This window comes from Sus scrofa, chromosome 3 (assembly GCF_054392235.1).
Source record: "Sus scrofa isolate SSC_HxYL_T2T_F1_AM1 chromosome 3, Sscrofa_HxYL_maternal_Yorkshire_Landrace_v2.0, whole genome shotgun sequence".
NCBI classification, from domain to species: domain Eukaryota; kingdom Metazoa; phylum Chordata; class Mammalia; order Artiodactyla; family Suidae; genus Sus; species Sus scrofa.
Genome location: NC_139385.1, coordinates 63,873,639 through 63,893,496, shown reverse-complemented (window position 1 = coordinate 63,893,496; position 19,858 = coordinate 63,873,639). Strand labels below are relative to the sequence as shown.

The 19,858-nt window shown below is 43.5% G+C and overlaps 1 protein-coding gene across 5 annotated transcripts in view; it reads left to right on the top strand.

The window, feature by feature from the left end:
* IL1RL2 (interleukin 1 receptor like 2) overlaps positions 1-4,521 on the top strand; it is a 32,650-nt gene extending 28,129 nt beyond the window's left edge. For all 5 annotated transcript variants that reach the window (XR_014839656.1, XR_014839655.1, XM_021087122.2 and 2 more), the window contains 2 exons: positions 647-808; positions 2,938-4,521. Coding sequence is in view for 3 of the 5 variants with exons in the window: in XM_021087122.2 (XP_020942781.2) it covers positions 647-808; positions 2,938-3,356 (581 nt within the window). In the remaining 2 variants the exon portion in view is untranslated. The remainder of the gene's footprint in view (positions 1-646; positions 809-2,937) is intronic.
* Positions 4,522-19,858: the final 15,337 nt, after the last annotated feature.

Genomic DNA, 19,858 nt, shown 5'->3' with positions numbered 1-19,858 from the left:
CTTGACACAGCTAAGAAAAGAATCTCTGGGTTTGAGGATACCTCAATAAAAACCTCCAAAACTGAAAAGCAAAAAGAACAAAGCCTGGGGACAAAAACAGAACAAAATATCCAATGACTGTGAGAAAACTATAAAGATGAAATGTATGTATGATAGGAATACTGGTAGGAGAAGAAAGAAAGAATGGAGCAGAAATATTTGAAATGCTAAAGACCAAGAATTTCTCCAAATTAATGGCAGACACCAAACCACAGATTTAGGAAGCCCAGAGTATACCAGTTAGGATAAATACAAAAGCAAACAAACAAACCCCAAAACTACACCTAGGCATACCATTTTCTAACTGTATAATGAAATATAAGGGAAAAAATCCTGAAGGAAGCCAGAGGAAAAAACATCTTACCTCTAGAGAAATAAAGGTAAATACATTTAATTCAGCCTCAAAAGCCATGCAAGTTAGAAGAGAGTGGAGTGAAAATGGAAGAATAAGGATGCAATACTTGTTACCAAGTTAACCAACGAGGCACTCCGAAGCCACTGAACACAAACAAAAGGGACATCATGATAGCAACTCTGATTTTCACTTTGTTAAAATGAGATAATTGGGTGGGAATAATCTCACGAGCTTGTCCCATTTCCTTTTCAGATGGGAAGCTGTATGATGCCTATGTCTTATACCCCAAGCCTCAAAGAGAAAGCCAGAGTCACGATGTGGACACACTTGTGTTGAAGATTATGCCTGAGGTGCTGGAGAAGCAATGTGGATACAAGCTATTTATATTTGGCAGAGATGAATTTCCTGGACAAGGTATGTTTAAATGAGGTATAAAATAAACTAATGAATAAAACAAGAAAGAACCTCTCTTGCATCCCTTTGCAAATGACAGGAACTGTGCTTGCCTTTCCCATGAACTACAGGGAAACTTTCACCTCCCCACCCCTCTGCTCCCAAGCCACAGGGGTTAAGGCCAAGCTCTCTTCTCTCATTAGACTCATTCCTATGGGAAGGCCTGGTTGAAATCATGTGACTTTCTCTTTGAGTAAGGATAAGTTGGTCCATTTACATGAATATCTTGTCAATGACTAAAAAGAGACAAGTGGTCATTTGCTGTCATATCCTTGACACTAACTGCTGAGTAATTTCTGTTGGTTTGAATATGTAAATCAGCTCATATTTAAACCTGGTTTAATAGACTTCAACTGCCTCCAGCCCTCCCCCACCTAAATAAATTAGGAGTTATATATTTATTTCTCCCATTTAATAGGAGTGCAGCTTTGGGAAATGCAGTTAACATCTTTTTTTTTTCTCCTTTTTTAATTTTGGCACCTTTATTAAAAATCAATTGACCATAAATATGAGTTAATACCTGGACTTAATATCTATTATATTCTACTGATCTATGTTTCTATTCTTATGCTAGTACCACACTATCTTGATTATTATATATATTTTTTATTTCCCCAATACATTATTTTTCTACTGTACAGCATGGTGACCTAGTTGCACATACATGTATACATTCTTTTTTCTCACATTATCGTGCTCCATCATAAGTGACTAGACATAGTTCCCAGTGCTACACAGGATCTCATTGTTAATCCATTCTAAAGGCAATAGTCTGCATCTATTAACCCCAAGCTCCCAATCCATCCCACTCCCTCCCCTTCCCCCTCCCCCTTGGCAACCACAAGTCTATTCTCCAAGTCCACGATTTTCTTTTCTGCAAAAAGTTTCACTTGTGCTGTATATTAGATTCCAGATAGAAATGATATCATATGATCTTCACTCAGTATGCGAGTCCCTAGTTCCATCTGTGTTGCTGCAAATGGCATTATTGTGTTCTTTTTTATGGATGAGTAGTATTCCATTGTGTATATATACGACATCTTCTTATTTATTTCTCCCATTTAATAGGAATGCAGCTTTGGGAAATGCAGATAACATCTTTGAACCTTAGTTAGCTCTTCTGTCAAATGTGCCTAAGAATACTTCCATGACTCAGTTGAGAGAATTAAATGAGGTAAAACCTAGCAGGAACCAGTATGGAGTTTAATATGTATTATACATTCAACAGATGAAAATTTCTCTCTTACCATATATGTTCTCTTTCTTAGAAGACTCTATTAACTTTCAAACAGCTAATATTTGAAATAATCATCCCTTTCTAGTCACCAGAAAATCAAGATTTCTACTTGGTGGGCCATTCTGGGTCATTTAAAAAAATTTCTATGTACGGTGAATTTGTAGGTTGCTCATATCCATAGCTTATCTCAGCCTATTTTTTTCAAGCTATGAAATCATCCTCCAGGAGGAAATGAAAATTTGATCCAGTGCCTGTTGTAAACATGTGGAAGAGCTCTTATTTCATAAGTGTACTAATATTCATTCATGCGGTCACTCACTTATGCAACGAATATTTACTGAGCACCTGCTATATGCCAGGGAATGTTCTAGGTACTGTAAATATTAAAATAAGTAAGCCAAAGAGAAGGATGTGCTCTTGGGAAGGTTATAGTCTATTCTTATATCCTAAGAATAAGGAGGATATAAAACTTGGTCTTCATTTCTTAAAAAAAGACCAAGTTTTATCCATAGTTGGATATTTCCAGAACTCTCCCCTCCCTTCACCAAGAAATCATCAGGGTATGCTATTTAGTTTCAAGTTTGACCTACAAATCCTAGTCATTTCAATAGCTATGATGCACAAAAGGAAACCACAAATGCAGATTAATACAACATTTGAGCTAACTACCTGTGTCCTATTCTTTAAAAATCTATTATTTTTTTAAAAAGTATTTATCATCTAATATATACCAGACCTTCAGCTAAGTTTGCAGATACAAATTTAGATATGATAAGATCCTTGTTCTGAGTAGTTCATGGTCTGTGACTGTTTGAGTCATGAGATCTTCTGCATCTTCATTCTTTATTTCCAGCTGTGGTCAGTGTCATTGATGAAAATATCAAGCTGTGCAGAAGGCTGATCATCATCATAGTTCCTGAAGCACTGAGCTTGGACCTACTAAGGAATATGTCAGAAGAACAAATCGCAGTCTACAATGCTCTCATCCAGGATGGGATAAAGGTCATTCTGATTGAGCTGGGGAAGATGAAGGACTACACAGCCCTGCCAGAGTCACTTCAATACATCAGACAGAAGCATGGGGCCATCCAGTGGAGTGGGGACTTCACAGAGCAGTCACAGTGTGCAAAAACCAAGTTTTGGAAAAAAGTGAGATATCGCATGCCACCCAAAAGGTGGCCACCATCATCTCCTGTCCAGCTGCTGAAGCACACACCCTGTGACCTCACAGCTGGCAAGCGGGAGGCCAACATGGGGTTCATCACCCTGTGATGGAGAGTTTGTCTTCTGGGGTGGCTCATAGTTAAGCAATGATGCATTACATTTGGGCCATTCCCTTGAAGCTTGCATTTGGGTGCTTGGGAAAAGGCCTCTGTTTATTGGCTCATTTTGATCAGAGCTACTTCTTGAGGGAAAGACCCCACCTCTCCCAAAGCTCCTGTTAGCCTGCTGGCTTGGAACATGCGTGAATACTTGCTGAGCATGGAGTATTAGCATCTGAGCCCTGGAGCGTGGGGCACATAGGGTTGTAGAGTCACAGTTCAGCTGTACAGGAAGTTTGGCACATGGTGTGACCCCTGTGGGGCTGCAGTTGGGAGCCTGGGTAGTCAGGGTACATAGGAGGGCAGACTGTGGGCTTGGAGAGGGCACTGTGTGTTCTTTTCATGCCTGCCCAGCCCTTGTCCTCAGGGAATACTTGTTATTCCTCTGAGCCCCTCTCACTCCTCTAGTGCAAATAAATATCTGTGACCTCAGTCTTGGCACCTTGGTCATCTAGACCCATGGGGACCAACAGTGGCCCCACTGGGAATGCCCATTAATCACCCTCCTGGAGGGTCCCAGATGTTGGAAGACTTGACCTATCAAACCAAAGTGAGGAATAACTCCCTTATTTTTCCAGCTGGCCCATGTCAGCTGGAACACTGAGCAACCTGTGAGAGACGCAGTTCCCACCTTGAGATTATGTAGTTCTAGTCCAAATGAATGAGGTGACCTTTCAGTAGCCAGTGCACCCTCCTTCCAGGTCATTTTTGGTGTAACAAGCCACAAGGCTTTTGAACACTGAGAACGAGCTGTAAACTCTTAGCATTCCTTTCAAAGACTCTAACTGGAGGATCTGAGAGGTGGTCCAACCTTCTTCTGTGGCTGACAACACCAGCCTTCAAAGACGGCTGTATGGGCAGAATGTCTGTGTCTCCAGGATTCATGTGTTGGAGTCCTCAGATCCAACATCATGATATTAGGAGGCGGGACCTTTGGGAGGTGATTATGTTGGGAGGGAGGAGCCCTCAGGTTGGATCAGGGCTCTTATAAAAGACCCTCCAACAACTTTCTTACCCCTCCCACCACAAGAGGATATAATGAGAAGTCTGTACCCTGGAGGAGAGACTCCACCTACAGCCGCCAAAGCTGTGAAAAATAAAGCGTTTGTTCATAAGCCACCTGGTCTATGGTATTGTGTTATAGCAGGTGAGCAGACTGAGTCTGGTCCTGATGCAGTCAGAGAGCCCAACAGGAGGTATCAGGGTGGTGGAGCAGGAGAGGTGAGTGGGGAGGACAGAGGCTCAGTGAGGAGGGGGGAGCAAGATCATGTGGGCCTGTGCCCTTCTTTACAGGTCATGGATGGCATGGAGTGCCCAGTAGACCTTAGTGATAAGGGGCCCTTTCTGGTCTTTAGGATTTATGTCCCCAGATGATCTAGTCTTTCACATTTGTCATCATCATATGCGGTCTGGACTAACATCAACCCACTCTTTATTTTTTTTTAATTTTCCCACTGTACAGTAAGGGGGTCAGGTTATCCTTACATGTGTACATTACAATTACAGTTTTTCCCCCACCCTTTCTTCTGTTGCAACATGAGTATCTAGACATAGTTCTCAATGCCACTCAGCAGGATCTCCTTGTAAATCTATTCTAAGTTGTGTCTGATAAGCCCAAGCTCCCGATCCCTCCTTCTCCCTCCCATCAGGCAGCCACAAGTCTCTTCTCCAAGTCCATGATTTTCTTTTCTGAGGAGATGTTCATTTGTGCTGGATATTAGATTCCAGTTATAAATGATATCATATGGTATTTGTCTTTGTCTTTCTGGCTCATTTCACTCAGGATGACATTCTCTAGTTCCGTCCATGTTGCTGCAAATGGCATTATGTCATCCTTTTTTATGGCTGAGTAGTATTCCATTGTGTATATATTCCACATCTTCTGAATCCGATCATCTGTCGATGGACATTTGGGTTGTTTCCATGTCCTGGCTATTGTGAATAGGGCTGCAATGAACATGCGGGTGCATGTGTCTCTTTTAAGTAGAGTTTTGTCTGGATAGATGCCCAAGAGTGGGATTGCAGGGTCATATGGAAGTTCTATGTATAGATTTCTAAGGTATCTCCAAACTGTTCTCCATAGTGGCTGTACCAGTTGACATTCCCACCAGCAGTGCAGGAGGGTTCCCTTTTCTCCACAGCCCCTCCAGCACTTGTTATTTGTGGATTTATTAATGATGGCCATTCTGACTGGTGTGAGGTGGTATCTCATGGTAGTTTTGATTTGCATTTCTCTTCTAATCAGCGATGTTGAGCATTTTTTCATGTGTTTGTTGGCCACCTGTATATCTTCTATGGAGAAATGTCTATTCAGGTCTTTTGCCCATTTTTCCATTGATTGATTGGTTTTTTTGCTGTTGAGTTGTATAAGTTGCTTATATATTCTAGAGATTAAGCCCTTGTCAGTTGCATCATTTGAAACTATTTTCTCCCATTCTGTAAGTTGTCTTTTTGTTTTCCTTTTGGGTTTCCTTTGCTGTGCAAAAGCTTTTCAGTTTGATTAGGTTCCATGGGCTTATTTTTGCTCTAATTTCTATTGCTTTGGGAGACTGACCTGAGAAAATATTCATAATGTTGATGTCAGAGAGTGTTTTGCCTATGTTTTCTTCTAGGAGTTTGATGGTGTCCTGTCGTGTATTTAAGTCTTTCAGCCGTTTTGAGTTTATTTTTGTGCCTGGTGTGAGGGTGTGTTCTAGTTTCATTGCTTTGCATGCAGCTGTCCAGGTTTCCCAGCAATGCTTGCTGAATAGACTTTCCTTTTCCCATTTTATGTTCTTGCCTCCCTTGTCAAAGATTAATTGACCATAGGTGTCAGGGTTTATTTCCGGATCCTCTCTTCTGTTCCATTGGTCTGTCTGTCTGTTTTGATACCAGTACCACACTGTTTTGATGACTGTGGCTTTGTAGTATTTCTTGAAGTCTGGGAGAGTTATGCCTCCTGCTTGGTTTTTGTTTCTCAGGATTGCTTTGGCGATTCTGGGTCTTTTGTTGTTCCATGTAAATGTTTGGATTGTTCTAGTTCTGTGAAAAATGTCCTGGGTAATTTGATAGGGATTGCATTGAATCTGTAGATTGCTTTGGGTAGTATGGCCATTTTTACAATATCGATTTTTCCAATCCAGGAACATGGAATATCTTTCCATTTCTTTACATCTTCTTTGATTTCTTTGATTAAAGTTTTATAGTTCTCGGCATATAGGTCCTTTACCTCCTTGGTCAGGTGTATTCCAAGGTATTTGATTTTGTGAGGTACAATTTTAAAAGGTATCGTATTTTTGTATTCCTTTTCTAATGTTTCATTGCTGGTATACAGAAGTGCAACTGACTTCTGAATGTTAATCTTATATCCTGCCACTTTGCTGAATTTATTAATCAGTTCAAGGAGTTTTGGGGTTGAGTCCTTAGGGTTTTCTAGGTATAGTATCATGTCATCTGCATACAGTGACAGTTTTCTCTGTTCTCTTCCTATATGGATGCCTTTGATTTCTTTTGTTTGTCTAATTGCTGTGGCTAAGACTTCCAAAACAATGTTGAAGAGCAGTGGTGAGAGTGGGCATCCCTGTCTTGTTCCAGATTTGAGTGAGAAGGCTTTCAGTTTTTCCCCATTGAGGATTATATTTGCTGTGGGTTTATCATAAATGGCTTTGATTATATTCAGGAATGTTCCCTCTATACCCACTTTGGCGAGGATCTTGATCATGAATGGATGTTGGACTTTGTCAAATGCTTTTTCTGCGTCTATTGAGATGATCATACGATTTTTGACTTTTTTTTTGTTAATGTGGTGTATGATGCTGATTGATTTGTGTATGTTGAACCATCCATGTGAACCTGGGATGAACCCAACCTGGTCATGGTGTATAATTTTTTTGATATGTTGTTGGATTCGGTTGGCTAAGATTTTGTTGAGAATTTTTGCATCTATATTCATCAATGATATTGGGCAATAGTTTTCTTTTTTGGTGGTATCTCTGTCTGGTTTTGGAATGAGGGTGATGGTGGCATCATAGAATGTCTTTGGGAGTATTCCTTCTTCTTCAACCTTTTGAGAGAGTTTAAGGAGGATGGGCACCAATTCCTCTTTATATGTTTGATAGAAGTCGCCTGTGAAGCCATCTGGTCCTGGACTTTTATTTGTAGGGAGTGATTTTATGACCTCTTCAATTTCATTTCTAGTGATCTGTCTGTTCAGTTGGTCTGTTTCCACTTGATTCAGTTTTGGCAGGCTGTAAGATTCTAGAAAATTGTCCATTTCTTCCAGATTGTCAAACTTGTTGCCATACAGTTGTTCATAGTATTCTCTTATGGTTTTCTGTATTTCTGCTGTATCCGTTGTGATTTCTCCTTTTTCATTTATCATTTTGGTTATTTGGGTTCTTTCTCTCCTCTTTTTAGTGAGTCTTGCCAGGGGTTTGTCAATTTTGTTCACCTTTTCAAAGAACCAGCTCTTGGTTTTATTAATTTTCTCTATTGTTTTTTGAGTCTCTATTTTATTGATTTCTTCTTTGATCTTTATAATTTCCTTCCTTCTGCTGACTTTAGGACTTTTTTGTTCTTCTTTTTCTAATTCGTTTAGGTGGAGGGTTAAGTTGTCAATTTGGGATCTTTCTTCTTTTTTGAGAAAGGCCTGGATTGCTATAAATTTCCCTCTGAGCACTGCTTTCGCAGCATCCCATAGATTTTGAGAGGTTGTGTCTTCATTATCATTTGTTTCAAGGTAGTTTTTCATTTCCTTCTTGATTTCCTCATTGACCCATTGGTTTTTGAGTAGCATGTTGCTTAGTCTCCATGGAGTAGGTTTTTTCTCTTTGCTTTTCCCATGGTTGATTTCTAATTTCATGGCATTGTGGTCAGAGAAGATACTTGAGATAATTTCTATGCTCCTAAATTTATTGAGATTCGCTTTGTGTCCCAATATGTGGTTGATTCTTGAGAATGTTCCATGAGCATTTGAGAAGAATGTGTATTCTGATTTTTTTGGATGTAGTGTCCTGAAGATATCAATTAAGTCTAACTTTTCTATTGTTTCCTTTAGGATCTCTGTTGCTTTATTGGTTTTCTGTCTAGAGGATCTGTCCATTGATGTGAGGGGGATATTTAGGTCTCCTACTATGATTGTATTCTCATCAATATCTCCCTTTATGTCTGTTAATATTTGTTGTATGTATCTGGGTGCTCCTATATTTGGGGCATATATGTTGACAATAGTAACATCCTCTCCTTGGATGGATCCCTTAATCATTAAATAGTGTCCTTCTTTGTCTTTCTTTATGCCTTTTGTTTTAAAATCTATTTTGTCTGATACGAGCATTGCGACTCCTGCTTTTCTGTCATGTCTATTGGCGTGAAATATTTTTCCCCACCCTTTCACTTTCAATCTATATGTATCTTTTGTCCTAAGGTGAGTTTCTTGTAGGCAGCATATTGAAGGTTTTTGCCTTTTTATCCACTCAGCCACTCTGTGTCTTTTGATTGGGGCATTCAGCCCATTGACATTTAAGGTGATAATTGATAGATGATTATTTATTGCCATTTGAACCTCGCGTTGCAGTTGATTCTATGGTTCTCCATTCTTCCTTTCTTTCTTTTTTTTTTTTTTTTTTGGTTGGATGGTCTCCTGTTATTATCTGCTTGAGTGTATTTTTTTTTTCGTTTTTTGCAAATGCAATATTTGGTTTTGGCTTGTGGTTGCCCTGTTTTTTAAGTATGCTAACACCTTCCCATAATTGTGTGTTTTAGCCTGATGGTCCTGTAAGTTCAAACACTTCATTATTATATTAAAATTAAGAAGAGAGACATACAAACAAACAAAAAGGGTTATTTACCTCCTAACATCCCTTGCCCACATTTTATGGTTTTGATGACTCTTTTTTATTTTTTTATTTTTAATTTTATTTTGTTTGAAGCATGTTCATGATTAAATCTGTATGCTGGCTTATTTGAGTGACTGCTCTCTGATTGCGGTTTCCTCAGTCCTAGTTCTTCCTCTTCTTCTTCTTTTTTTTTTTTCTTTTCTTTTTTCTTCCCTTTCCTTCCTTTCTTTTTGGTTTAGAGAAGCCCTTTCAATATTTCCTTTAACCTGGGTTTTGTGTTGCTGTATTCTTTAAGTTTTTGTTTGTTGGAAAAAAATTTTATTTCCCCTTCTATTTTAAATGATATTCTTGCTGGATAGAGTATTCTAGGTTGCATATTTTTTCCTTTTAGCACTTTAAATATCTCTTGCCATTCCCTCCTGGCCTGTAGTGTTTCTGCAGAGAAATCAGCTGATATTCTTATGGGGGTTCCCTTGTAGGTAACATTCTGTTTTTCTCTTGCTGCCTTTAGGATCCTCTCTTTATCACTAACTTTTGCCATTTTTATTATGATGTGTCTTGGTGTGGGTCTGTTTGGGTTCAGTTTGTTTGGGGCCCTCTGTGCTTCTTGTATCTTGAACCCAGTATCCTTTAGATTTGGGAAGTTTCCAGCAATAATTTCTTCAAATATATTTTCCATTCCCTTATCTTTTTCTACTCCTTCTGGAATTCCTATTATGCGTAGATTGGCCCACTTTATATTATCCCATAGGTCTCTTATATTGCTTTCCAGTTTTTTGATTCGGTTTTCTGTCTGTTGACCAGATTGAGTGATTTCCATTATTCTATCTTCCATATCACTGATTCATTCTTCTGCATTATTCATTCTGGTTTTTACTGCCCCTAGTTCAGTTTGCATCTCTGCAAATGAATGTTCTAGTTTTTCTTGGCTCCTCCTTATATTTTCTAGTTCCTTTCTGAGGGTATCTGCATTACTGTTCATATCTTCTCTTAATTCCTTCAGTATTTTCACTATTTCTCTTTTGAACTCCAGGTCTGTCTGACTGCAGAGATCTGTTTCATTGTTGACTGTTTTAGGTGAGTTCTCCTGTTGGTTTGGCTGGGGGTGGTTTCTCAGCTTCTTCATCTTGCTTGTTGTTTTCTTTCTCCTGAGGGAGTTGTACTCTCCGTGATCGGGCAGTGTTTGCCTTGTCACTGCCGTGGAATATTTCCTGAGGGCTGGCATTGTTGGTCAATCTTTTTTGAGGCAGTGTGGCTTTTCTGAAGTGTTGATGGGGCTAACAGTGTTTCTTTGAAGCAAAGGAGGACTTCCTGAGGGGAGACAGGACTGGGAGGTCCACACCACGATGATAGCAGATTTCACTTGGTCATGCAGAGCTTGCTCTGGTGTTTTTAGGCTGTGGGGTTCTTGCAGGGGGTTGGCGGTGTTGGGCAGCTGCTCCTCAGGAGTGCAGCACCCCCTGGGGGCTGGAGCAGCTATATGGGTCACTGAGAACCTAAGAGGCTCTTCCCTAGGGCAGCCCAACTCAGAAGGACAGCCTGAGAATGTAGATGGATCTTTTCACAGTCTGGCCGAGCTTGTTGCAGCTTTTCTGGGCTGCAGGGGCTCTTCCAGGGGGCTGGTGGTGCTGAGCAGTTATTTCATGGGAGTGGGGCACCCCCTGGGTGCTTGGGCAGGTAGCAGGGCCCTTGGAGACCCAAGAGGCTCCTCCCCAGGGCAGCCCGACTCAGAAAAACCGTCTGAGATCTTTTCCCGATTCGGCCAGGCTTGTTGCAGCTTTTCTGGGCTGCAGGGGGTCCTGCCTGGAGCTGGCAGTCCTATGCAGCTGGTCCACTAGAGCATCCCCTGGGGGCTTGGGTGGGTAGCAGTGCCATTGGAAACCCAAGATGCTCCTCCCAGGGGCAACCCGACTCAGAAAAACCATCCGAGAATTAGGCCGATCTATTCACAGCCTGGCTAAGCTTGTTCTAGCTTTTCTGGGCTGCAGGCCTTTTCTCGGGGGCTGGTGGTGTTTGGTGCTGCTCTGCGGAAGTGTAGCCCCTCCAAAGGGCAAGCAGGCCTGTGCAGGGACAGCCCCTGTGGTGGTAGGCTTCAGGCAATTGTTGAGGCCAGCCCTCCTGGATGGCAGGCAGCCCCAGGTCCGGTGAGAGCATAGGGGGTGATGGGGGTGGGGGGAGGGGATGCACTGGGAAGCACAGCTTTCAGCTAGCTAGCGGGCCTGTAAGCTTGCTGTGGTGTGGGGGGTATTCTATGGGGACCCACCCCTTCTTCTCTCCCCTCCCCAGCACGGGCACAGACCAGGCTCTTCTCCCAGGTTCCCTCTGATGCAGCTTTCCACTTCCCCGCTCCTAGAGAATTGTTCCCTTCCTCTGCGACAGCTTTGTTTTCTAGTCTCCCAGGCAGTCTCTGCCCCATCAAATGGTTTCTAGACCTCCCAAGCAGTTTCCGCTCTGCCCCGACCCCCCAGCCCGGGGACTAACCTCTGGAGCCGAGGTCTTGGTGCCCAGCCCCCACCCAGGTGGCGTCCCCCAGCCCTTTCTCGGGGAATAACTTTCGGGGCGAGGTCTCGGTGCCCAGCCCCCACCCAGGCGTCCCCCGGCCCTTTCCCGGGGACTAACCTCTGGACCCGAGGATTTGGTGCCCAGCCCCCACCCAGGCGTCTCGATTTTTGGTGACTGTGCCCGTAGTTCAGATGGTCCATTGGGTTCTTGATCGGCTTTTCCGTACTCCAACTTACTGCTACACTCTTCTCTGCATCTGGAGATTCCTCCGGTTCGTTTGATCTTTCCCTCGGTAGGTGACTTTCCAGGGTGCAGGATCCCTTTCTCCTCCGCAGTTCCCTTTCGGGAGTGCCCATCCCGCTCGGATTCACCTTCTCTCACTCTCCTCTTTTCTCCCGTTCTGCCCAATAATGTCACGAACTTCTTGCCATTATTGGAGTTTAGGTTCCTCTGCCAGCGATTGGTTGCTGTTCTGTGTGAGTCATTTATTCTGTAGATGTGCTTTTTTTGTTGTGTTTGTGGGAGAGGGCGAGCGTGTCCCCCTACTCCTCCGCCATCTTGTCCTCTCTCCCACTCTTTATTTTGTTTAGTATTTGCTCTTTAAAATTTTTTAAATTATGATAAAAAAATATATATAATGCAAAGTTCACTATCTCAACCCTATTTAAGTGTATAGTTGGGTGGCATTAAGTACATTCATACTGTTGTAAAACCATTACCACCATTCAGTTCCAGAACTTTTTTTTTTCTTTTTATGACTGCATCTGCAGGTTATAGAAGTTCCCAGGTCGAATTGGAGCTGCAGCTGCAGGCCTACACCACAGCCACAGCACAGAGGATCCGAGCCGCACCTGTGACCTATGCTGTAGCTTGTGACAATGGCAGATCCTTAACCCCCTGAGCAAGGCCAGGGATCGAACTTGCATCCTCATGGAGACTATGTCAGGTTTCCAACCTGCTGAGCTAAAACAGGAACTCCCAGGTTACTGGCCTCACTTGCTTCTTGGTGGTGAAAGGAGTTTTGAAGCCTGGTCATGGGAGGCTGGTGCAAGGAACAACCTTCAGCTGTACTCACTCTGCCATGCAGCATCTCAGGCAAGACAAGTATTTGAAGGAAGTACCTGAAATGGGAAGACCCAATCAACAAAGCCATCCCCTTCCTGGGCTCCGGGAGACAGTGGACCCCTCCCCGCAGCCTCAAACTAGGCCTACCACCTCTCAGGCCATGATCCTTTTTCCCTTGGACACTCAGCAGCTCTGATTCCAAACAACCCGTCAGGGTCCTGAGGTTGCTCACATCCTCTGTCTCTTTCATCCTAACACTCCCAAAATGAGACTTGACAGTTTTCCCTGAGGACTGTGTTTCCCTTTGAGCCTTTCAATTTCTGCAGCAGAGACTCAGAGGCACCTTCTGTCTGGGGAGATGGTGAGAGGAAAGGACTTGAAGCAGCATTTGTATAGGAATCCCTTTAAGACAGGGAGTTCCTGCTATGGCTCATTGGTTAAGGATGCAGTCTTGCTGCAGCTGCAGCTCAGATTCAATCCTTGGCCCAGGAACTTCCATATGCTGTGGGTGTGGGTGGAAAAAAAAAGACAAAAAAAAAAAAAAAGGAGCGACACCATGAATTATCCATGTTAGAGGAATGAGCTGGTTCCCAAAGGAGACTTGAGGAAAGGAGTGCTGGAACTCCTCCACCCCGAGGGTCCTCCATGCCATCCACACTACAGTCCTCACAAAGTACATTTCTACTAGGCTGTAAGCATCTTTAATATTTGATCTCAGGAGTTCCTGTCTTGGCTCAGCGGAAACGAATCTGACTAGGATCCATGAGGACACAGGTTCGATCCCTAGCCTCGCTCAGTGGGTTAATGATCAGTGTTGCCATGAGCTGTGGTGTAGATCACAGACATGACTTGGATCTGGCATTGCTGTGGCTCTGGCATAGGCTGGCAGATACAGCTCTGATTCAACCCCTAGCCTGGGAACCTCCATATGCCACAGGTGCAGCCCTAAAAAGACAAAGAAAAAATTGATCTCAGCCACTTAACACATAACTAAGCTACTAAAATCAGGATATGTAAACCTCATGAAATAGGTGCCATTCTGAATACCCAAGGATTCCCATCTCATTCTCAACTTTTTTACTAGGAGATTCAGCACTTTCTTTCTTAATGTCCACTAACTAGTTATCAATGGAATAATAGGGATGCAAGTAATTGAATTAACAAGTAATTGTTAAAATTGTTAAAAAAAAAAAAGACAAGTAATTGAATTAACCTGACTTTGCCACTGCTTGGGTGGGGAGGTGAGGTCTGAGAGTACTCATCTGTCGGCTAACATAGGCTTATGTCCAAACCTGCACAAGAAAGAAGGTTTGGGGGAGAGAGTGGGATGGATGGAGAGTTTGGGGTTAGTAGATACTAACGCTAACATTTAGAACAGATGAGCAATGAGGTCCTATCGTACAGCACAAGGAACTATATCCAGTATCTTGGGAGAGAACATGATGGAAGATAATATAAGAAAGGGAATGTGTGTGTGTGTGTGTGTATGACTGGGTTCCTTTGGTATACAGCAGAAATTGGCACAACATTGTAAATCAATTATACTTTAATTTTAAAAGGAGGGGGTGAAGAAGGTTTAGATGCCAACGGAAATGGACAAACTGTGGCTGAAGGCCTCTACTGATGTGCTCTTGTTCCAGCAGCTGAGCTTAGTGAGATAAATGAGGCCTCGTCTCCTCCTTGGGTGTTGGCCCAGAGCTCCTGGGTTAACCTGAGGGGACAGGGTGGAGCTTGGATGTAGGGGTGAGAGTGAATGGCTCAGAGTGAAGATGAAATGCAGGTGTTGTGCCTCTCAGTCACCTTTTGGTGACTGAGGCAGCCACAAAACCCACATCCCCAGTCTCTCCCCTCAGACATGGGAGTCTGCCCTGAGAAAGGGCAGGGCAAAAGGCTGAGTCATCTCAAGTTAAGGGTCCAGGGAGGGTTGGTCTTTTCCTGAAAGATCAATTGAGCTGAACACACAAGCGTGCAAGTACTTGGCACGCAGCATCTTCCAACAAGGGGCTCTCTGAACCACGTGGGGAGTGGAATCCACCCCCGTCCCTCGGTGCTTCGAGCCCCACCCCCGCCCCAAGCCCCACGTGACTCAGAGGGTTTCCTGCCATGTCCCACGCTGCTGACCTTTCCTTAGCCCTCCATCTGCTTCACGTTTATAAAATTTCCTTCAACACATGCTTCTTTGGTTGATTTATCCAGGGCTGTGTCTGGAAAGTTAAGTAACAAATTCCTCTCTGGTGTCCTTCTTAGAATAGAGACTGTTCTATAGATGACAAATGCATGACATCTGGAATAAGTGACGGGGGTGACCTGGGCTTTGAGAGCTGCAGGACTTGGGACCTGAACTGTTGGAAACCACAGGTCTCAAACAATGTTCTGGGGGCCCCTGATGGATGGAAACTCTGAGCGCACCCATCCCTCTCGCCTCCTAAACCCAGGTAGCTTCTAAGGGATGTAACCCTTTAGCCACTAGTCCTAACAAAACTGAACCATAGTCGTCCTCCCCCTCCCCTTCCCTCCCCCTCTCCCTCCCCCTCCCTCCTGCTCCACCTCCCCCCTCCCCCTCCAGGAAGTGGAAATTAGACCTTGTAGTCCTGGCTCTGCTCCTCCCAAGTCACCTCTCCCCAGAGCCTTTCTACTCCTTCTTGTTCTTCTCCTCCTCCTCCTTCTTAACTGAAATCCTCAAAATCAAGAAAGCCAGTACCATGTCCTCCTTGAATTTTTTTTTTTTTATTTTTATTTTTTTGCTTTTTATGGCTGCACCTGCAGCACATAGAAGGTCCCAAGCTAGGTGTGTAATCAGAGCTACAGCTGCCGCTCACAGTTCTCAGCAATGCCAGATCCTTATCCTGCTGAGTGAGGCCAGGGATCAAACCGAGTCCTTGTGGATCTTAGTCGGGTTCATTAACCTCTGAGCCACAAAGGGAATGCTTGCTCCTTGAATTGTAAAGGAAAATGTGGAATCTATAACCTGTACAAAGCCAATCCATTTAAGTAGGTTTTTCAGTAAAGCGTCTGTTTCGCTTTGCTTTGTCTTGTCTATTTTGTCTTTTCAGGGCTGCACCTGAGGCATATGGAGGTTCCCAGGCTGCGGGTCTAATTGGAGCTATAGCTACAAGCCTACACCACAGCCACAGCCACAGCCACGCCAGATCTAAGCCATGCCTGTGACCTACACCACAGCTCACGGCAATGCTGGACCTTTAACCCACTGAGTGAAGCCAGGGATGGAACCCACAATCTCATGGTTCCTAGTTGGATTCGTTTTCACTGCACCACAATGGGAACTCCCTATTTTTTTAAATTTTAAATATTTTCTCTTTTTTCTTTCTTTAAATTATTGTTGATTTGGCATGTTGTGTCAATTTCTGCTGTATAGCAAAGTGACCCAGTCATACATATTTATCAATATTTTTCTAAATAATCTGTAGGTTTGAGTCTATCATTGACTAAAACTCTGAAAAACACACAATTAGCTTTTTGCTACCTTGGCAGGACAAGCTGCTTGAATATGGCAATGAGCAGTGTTATTTTTCCTGCCCTTTGGACTGTTTCAGGGAGGGTTTACATTTTCAGCTGACTTTCTCAGAGGCTCTTTTATTCCAGACAGTTGCCACTGCCCACCTTTGATGCTCTGATTTGATCACCCTTGACTTATTCCTAGAAGCACACCCAGCATTTATCTGCAACCACCACAAAGATTTTACCAAAGCAGACAGGATAGCAAAGAGACTGGAATCTGCAGGAAGACACCGTCAGAGGATCAGGCTTCAAGGTGGAGCTTTTCTTGTCTTTACAGGAGGGTGCCCAGCCCCCGCCTCCCACCCCCTCACAAGAACAGAATCTTTTCTGATTTCAGACCTGGCATGGGGCCAAGGGGGGGCAAGCATGCACTCACACTGGCTTAAACAGGTGGCACTAAATGTTTTGCTGGACGGATCATGCTCTCTTTGGCTTTGTCTCCTCATCTCTGCCTGCCTCCAATTTCCTGCTGCAGGTGGGGCTGGGGCCATTCTGGAGATGCAGCTGAGCTCAGACACAGAGGAGAGCCAGGTGGAGGAAGAGCTACGGGCATGGCCGTGGGTTTTGGTGGGTGAGAAGTCTCTGCCTGAATAGGCGTGCCCTTGCCCTCTCTGGCCACATGAAAACATGAAACTGTAGCCATTGAAAATATTAGCCATCCATGACATAAATTTCATTCCCAAATTTTAAAAATACATCATAGTTTTAATTTGTTGAGCACTCGTGAACATCACAAAAATTATCTTTGACTCATCTAGAAAATAAAAACCTGGGTCTACTACAAGTAACTGGTATGTCACCATTTAGATATTTTCACCTTAAGTACCTACGCTGGTGGTGGTGTCAACTGAAAAACTGGCAAAACCCAAAGTGTGATTCTAGAAAAATGTGAGGATACTGTGCAAAAGCTTTTATCACCCCTTGCATGGTGGATGTATTATTTCTTAATCTGAGTCACTGGCATCTATTGTTTTATTTGATTTATTCCTGTTGTCCCTGAACTCACCTGGAGAACCCTGGAGGTCCAAGATGTATATGGTGATGCTGTGGTCCCCACAGCCCCTCTGACGTGCATTTCCCTGATTTCCCTCCCTTCTCAGTGGTGTTATCAGAGGATTTATTTGCCTTCCCCCAGCAACCACCTTCACCACTACCACCGCTACTCCAATTCGCATCTTTCTGGAGAACAGAAAGATTTATAAGGACCGAGGCTTGGGCTGGGGTTGAGTGATTTTTTTCAAAACATTAAACATAGTCAGCTCCCAGACCAAGCCCCGTGCAGGACACAGCAGGGCTGCAGAGCCTAGATTCCCAGGATTTGGCTGAAGGAAGACAATTGTTTACCAACAGCTTTCATAGATTTTAAACTGAGAATTATGGAATTAAATATATTTTATATTCAAGTTTTTGTTTTGGCTCCATGGGTTAAGAACCCAACTAGTATCCATGAGGATGCAGGTTCAATCCCTGGCCTTGCTCAGTGGGTTAAGGATCTGGCATTGTCTCAAGCTGCTGCATAAGTCACAGAGGAAGCTTGGATTGCTGTGGCCGTGATGTAGGCCAGCAGCTGTAGTTCCAATTCATCCCCTAGCCCAGGAACTTCCATATGCTGCAGGAGCAGCCCTGAAAAGAAATACATATATATATATTTCTTAAAAATATTTATAAAATAATATATATATAATATTTACACATATTTATTAAAGTATTTATATATAAATATATTTTACATTGCAACTCAGTAAACACAAACAGTGAAAACAAGATTCAGTTCTGTCGTTGGTTCTATTCTCTTCTGTCTAGTCTTGCTCAATTTTTTTCACAGTGTGGGTCCCAGTCCCTTGATTGTTTAAAGACAGACTTACTGTTTCCAAAGCAGACAAACCCAGCTGTCTGAGCTCCAGCTCCCCAGCCAGCCGGGTACCACTCCATCATGATAATCTGCTTTCTTCAATCAACAGGCTTCATCACGAAGATATTTTGGCTCCTCTTGGATGACCTAATTGCTGGGTCAGTTAAGTTTGTTGTTTTAAGTGACCGCAGGCCCACAGAAGTATTCCCAACAGCAAAGTCTTGAGTGAACATAACTTCCTGCCTGTGTAACAGGATGACATCAAGAGGAAAAGAAAGTTGCCCCGTGGGTGAAGAACCTTGTGAAAGAGAAAAGCATTTCCTCTGTAGGGACCCAGGCAGCCTGAGGTTCACGCCCCAACTTGGAAACACCAGAAGCCACGCAGAGCTTCCCCACGGCGCCGCTGCGCCCTCTGCTGGCGGCGGAGGCGATGCTCCCCGTGACCGCCCGCGCGAGCCCCCAGCTCTCCCTCCACCCGGCTCTCCTCTGTGCCTGAGTTCAGCGGCATCTCCAGAAACACCCCCCAGCCCTAGCTGCAGCAGGAAATTGGAAGCAGGTAGAGACAAGGAGACAGCCAAACAGAGCATGTTCCGTCCAGCAAAACGTTTAGCCCGTGTGAATGCATGCCTCTCCCTCAGGGCCCTATTCGGGTGAGGGGGTGGGACGTGGGGGCGGGGCAGCCTCTTGTTAAGACAAAAATCTCCACCTTGAAGCCTCCTGTAAAGAACCCACAGCCTGCGGGGATATCCGCCTTCAGACCAAGACCCCCCCCGCCCCCCCCCGCCCCCAGTCTAGAGGTCAAATTGGCGCTAGAGCTGCCGGCCTATACCACACCACAGCCGCAAGCAACACAGGATCCGAGCCACGTTGGTGACCTACACCGCAGCTCAGGGCAACGCCAGATCCTTAACCCACTGAAAGGGGCCAGGGATTGAACCCTAATCCTCATGGATCCTAGTTGGGTTCATTAACCGCTGCACCACCAAGGGAACTCCAACGGTTGTCATCATTAATGCCCACTGGGAAAAGGACCGAAGTAGGTAAAAAGGGAATTCACAAAACAAGGGCTAATTCCTACGTAGACCTAGTGAAGGAAAAAGTATAAAACATCACAAATCATCTCTTGGTACTAGTTGGGGATGGTTACAATGTGCCAGACTTGGTACTAATCTCTTTTAGTGTGTTTTCCCACTTATTACTCTCAGTGATTCTATATTTTCTCCGCTTTAAAAATGAAGAAATTGAGGCTGTAAGAGCTCCCCCAGGGGTAATGCAGTCGTATAAAATGGTCTTAGGGAAATTTATTACTGAGTATTTGGTGATATTGTAGCATTACCTTTAACATTTTAGTATGATAATTGTACCCTTGTTATGTTTCCAAGAGAGTCCTTGTGTTTTAGACATGGTATAGTGAAGCACTTACAGATGAAATACTAAGATGGCTAAGATTTGTCTAAAAATCATCATCCAGTTCAAGGAGAGGAAGAACACTTGAGAGAAAGTGTTTTTTGTTTTTTTGTTTTTTTTTTCTTGTTTCAAGAAAGAAACACTTGAAACAAGAGGACCATGAATAAGGGTCATGGGGACCCATTATCTTATTTTCTCTATTTTTTGTACATACATGGAATTTTCTCCAAAGAAAAGTCTGAACATTGAAGTGGTTGAAGATTTTTTTTTTAAACCCAACTAACTCTCAGGTGA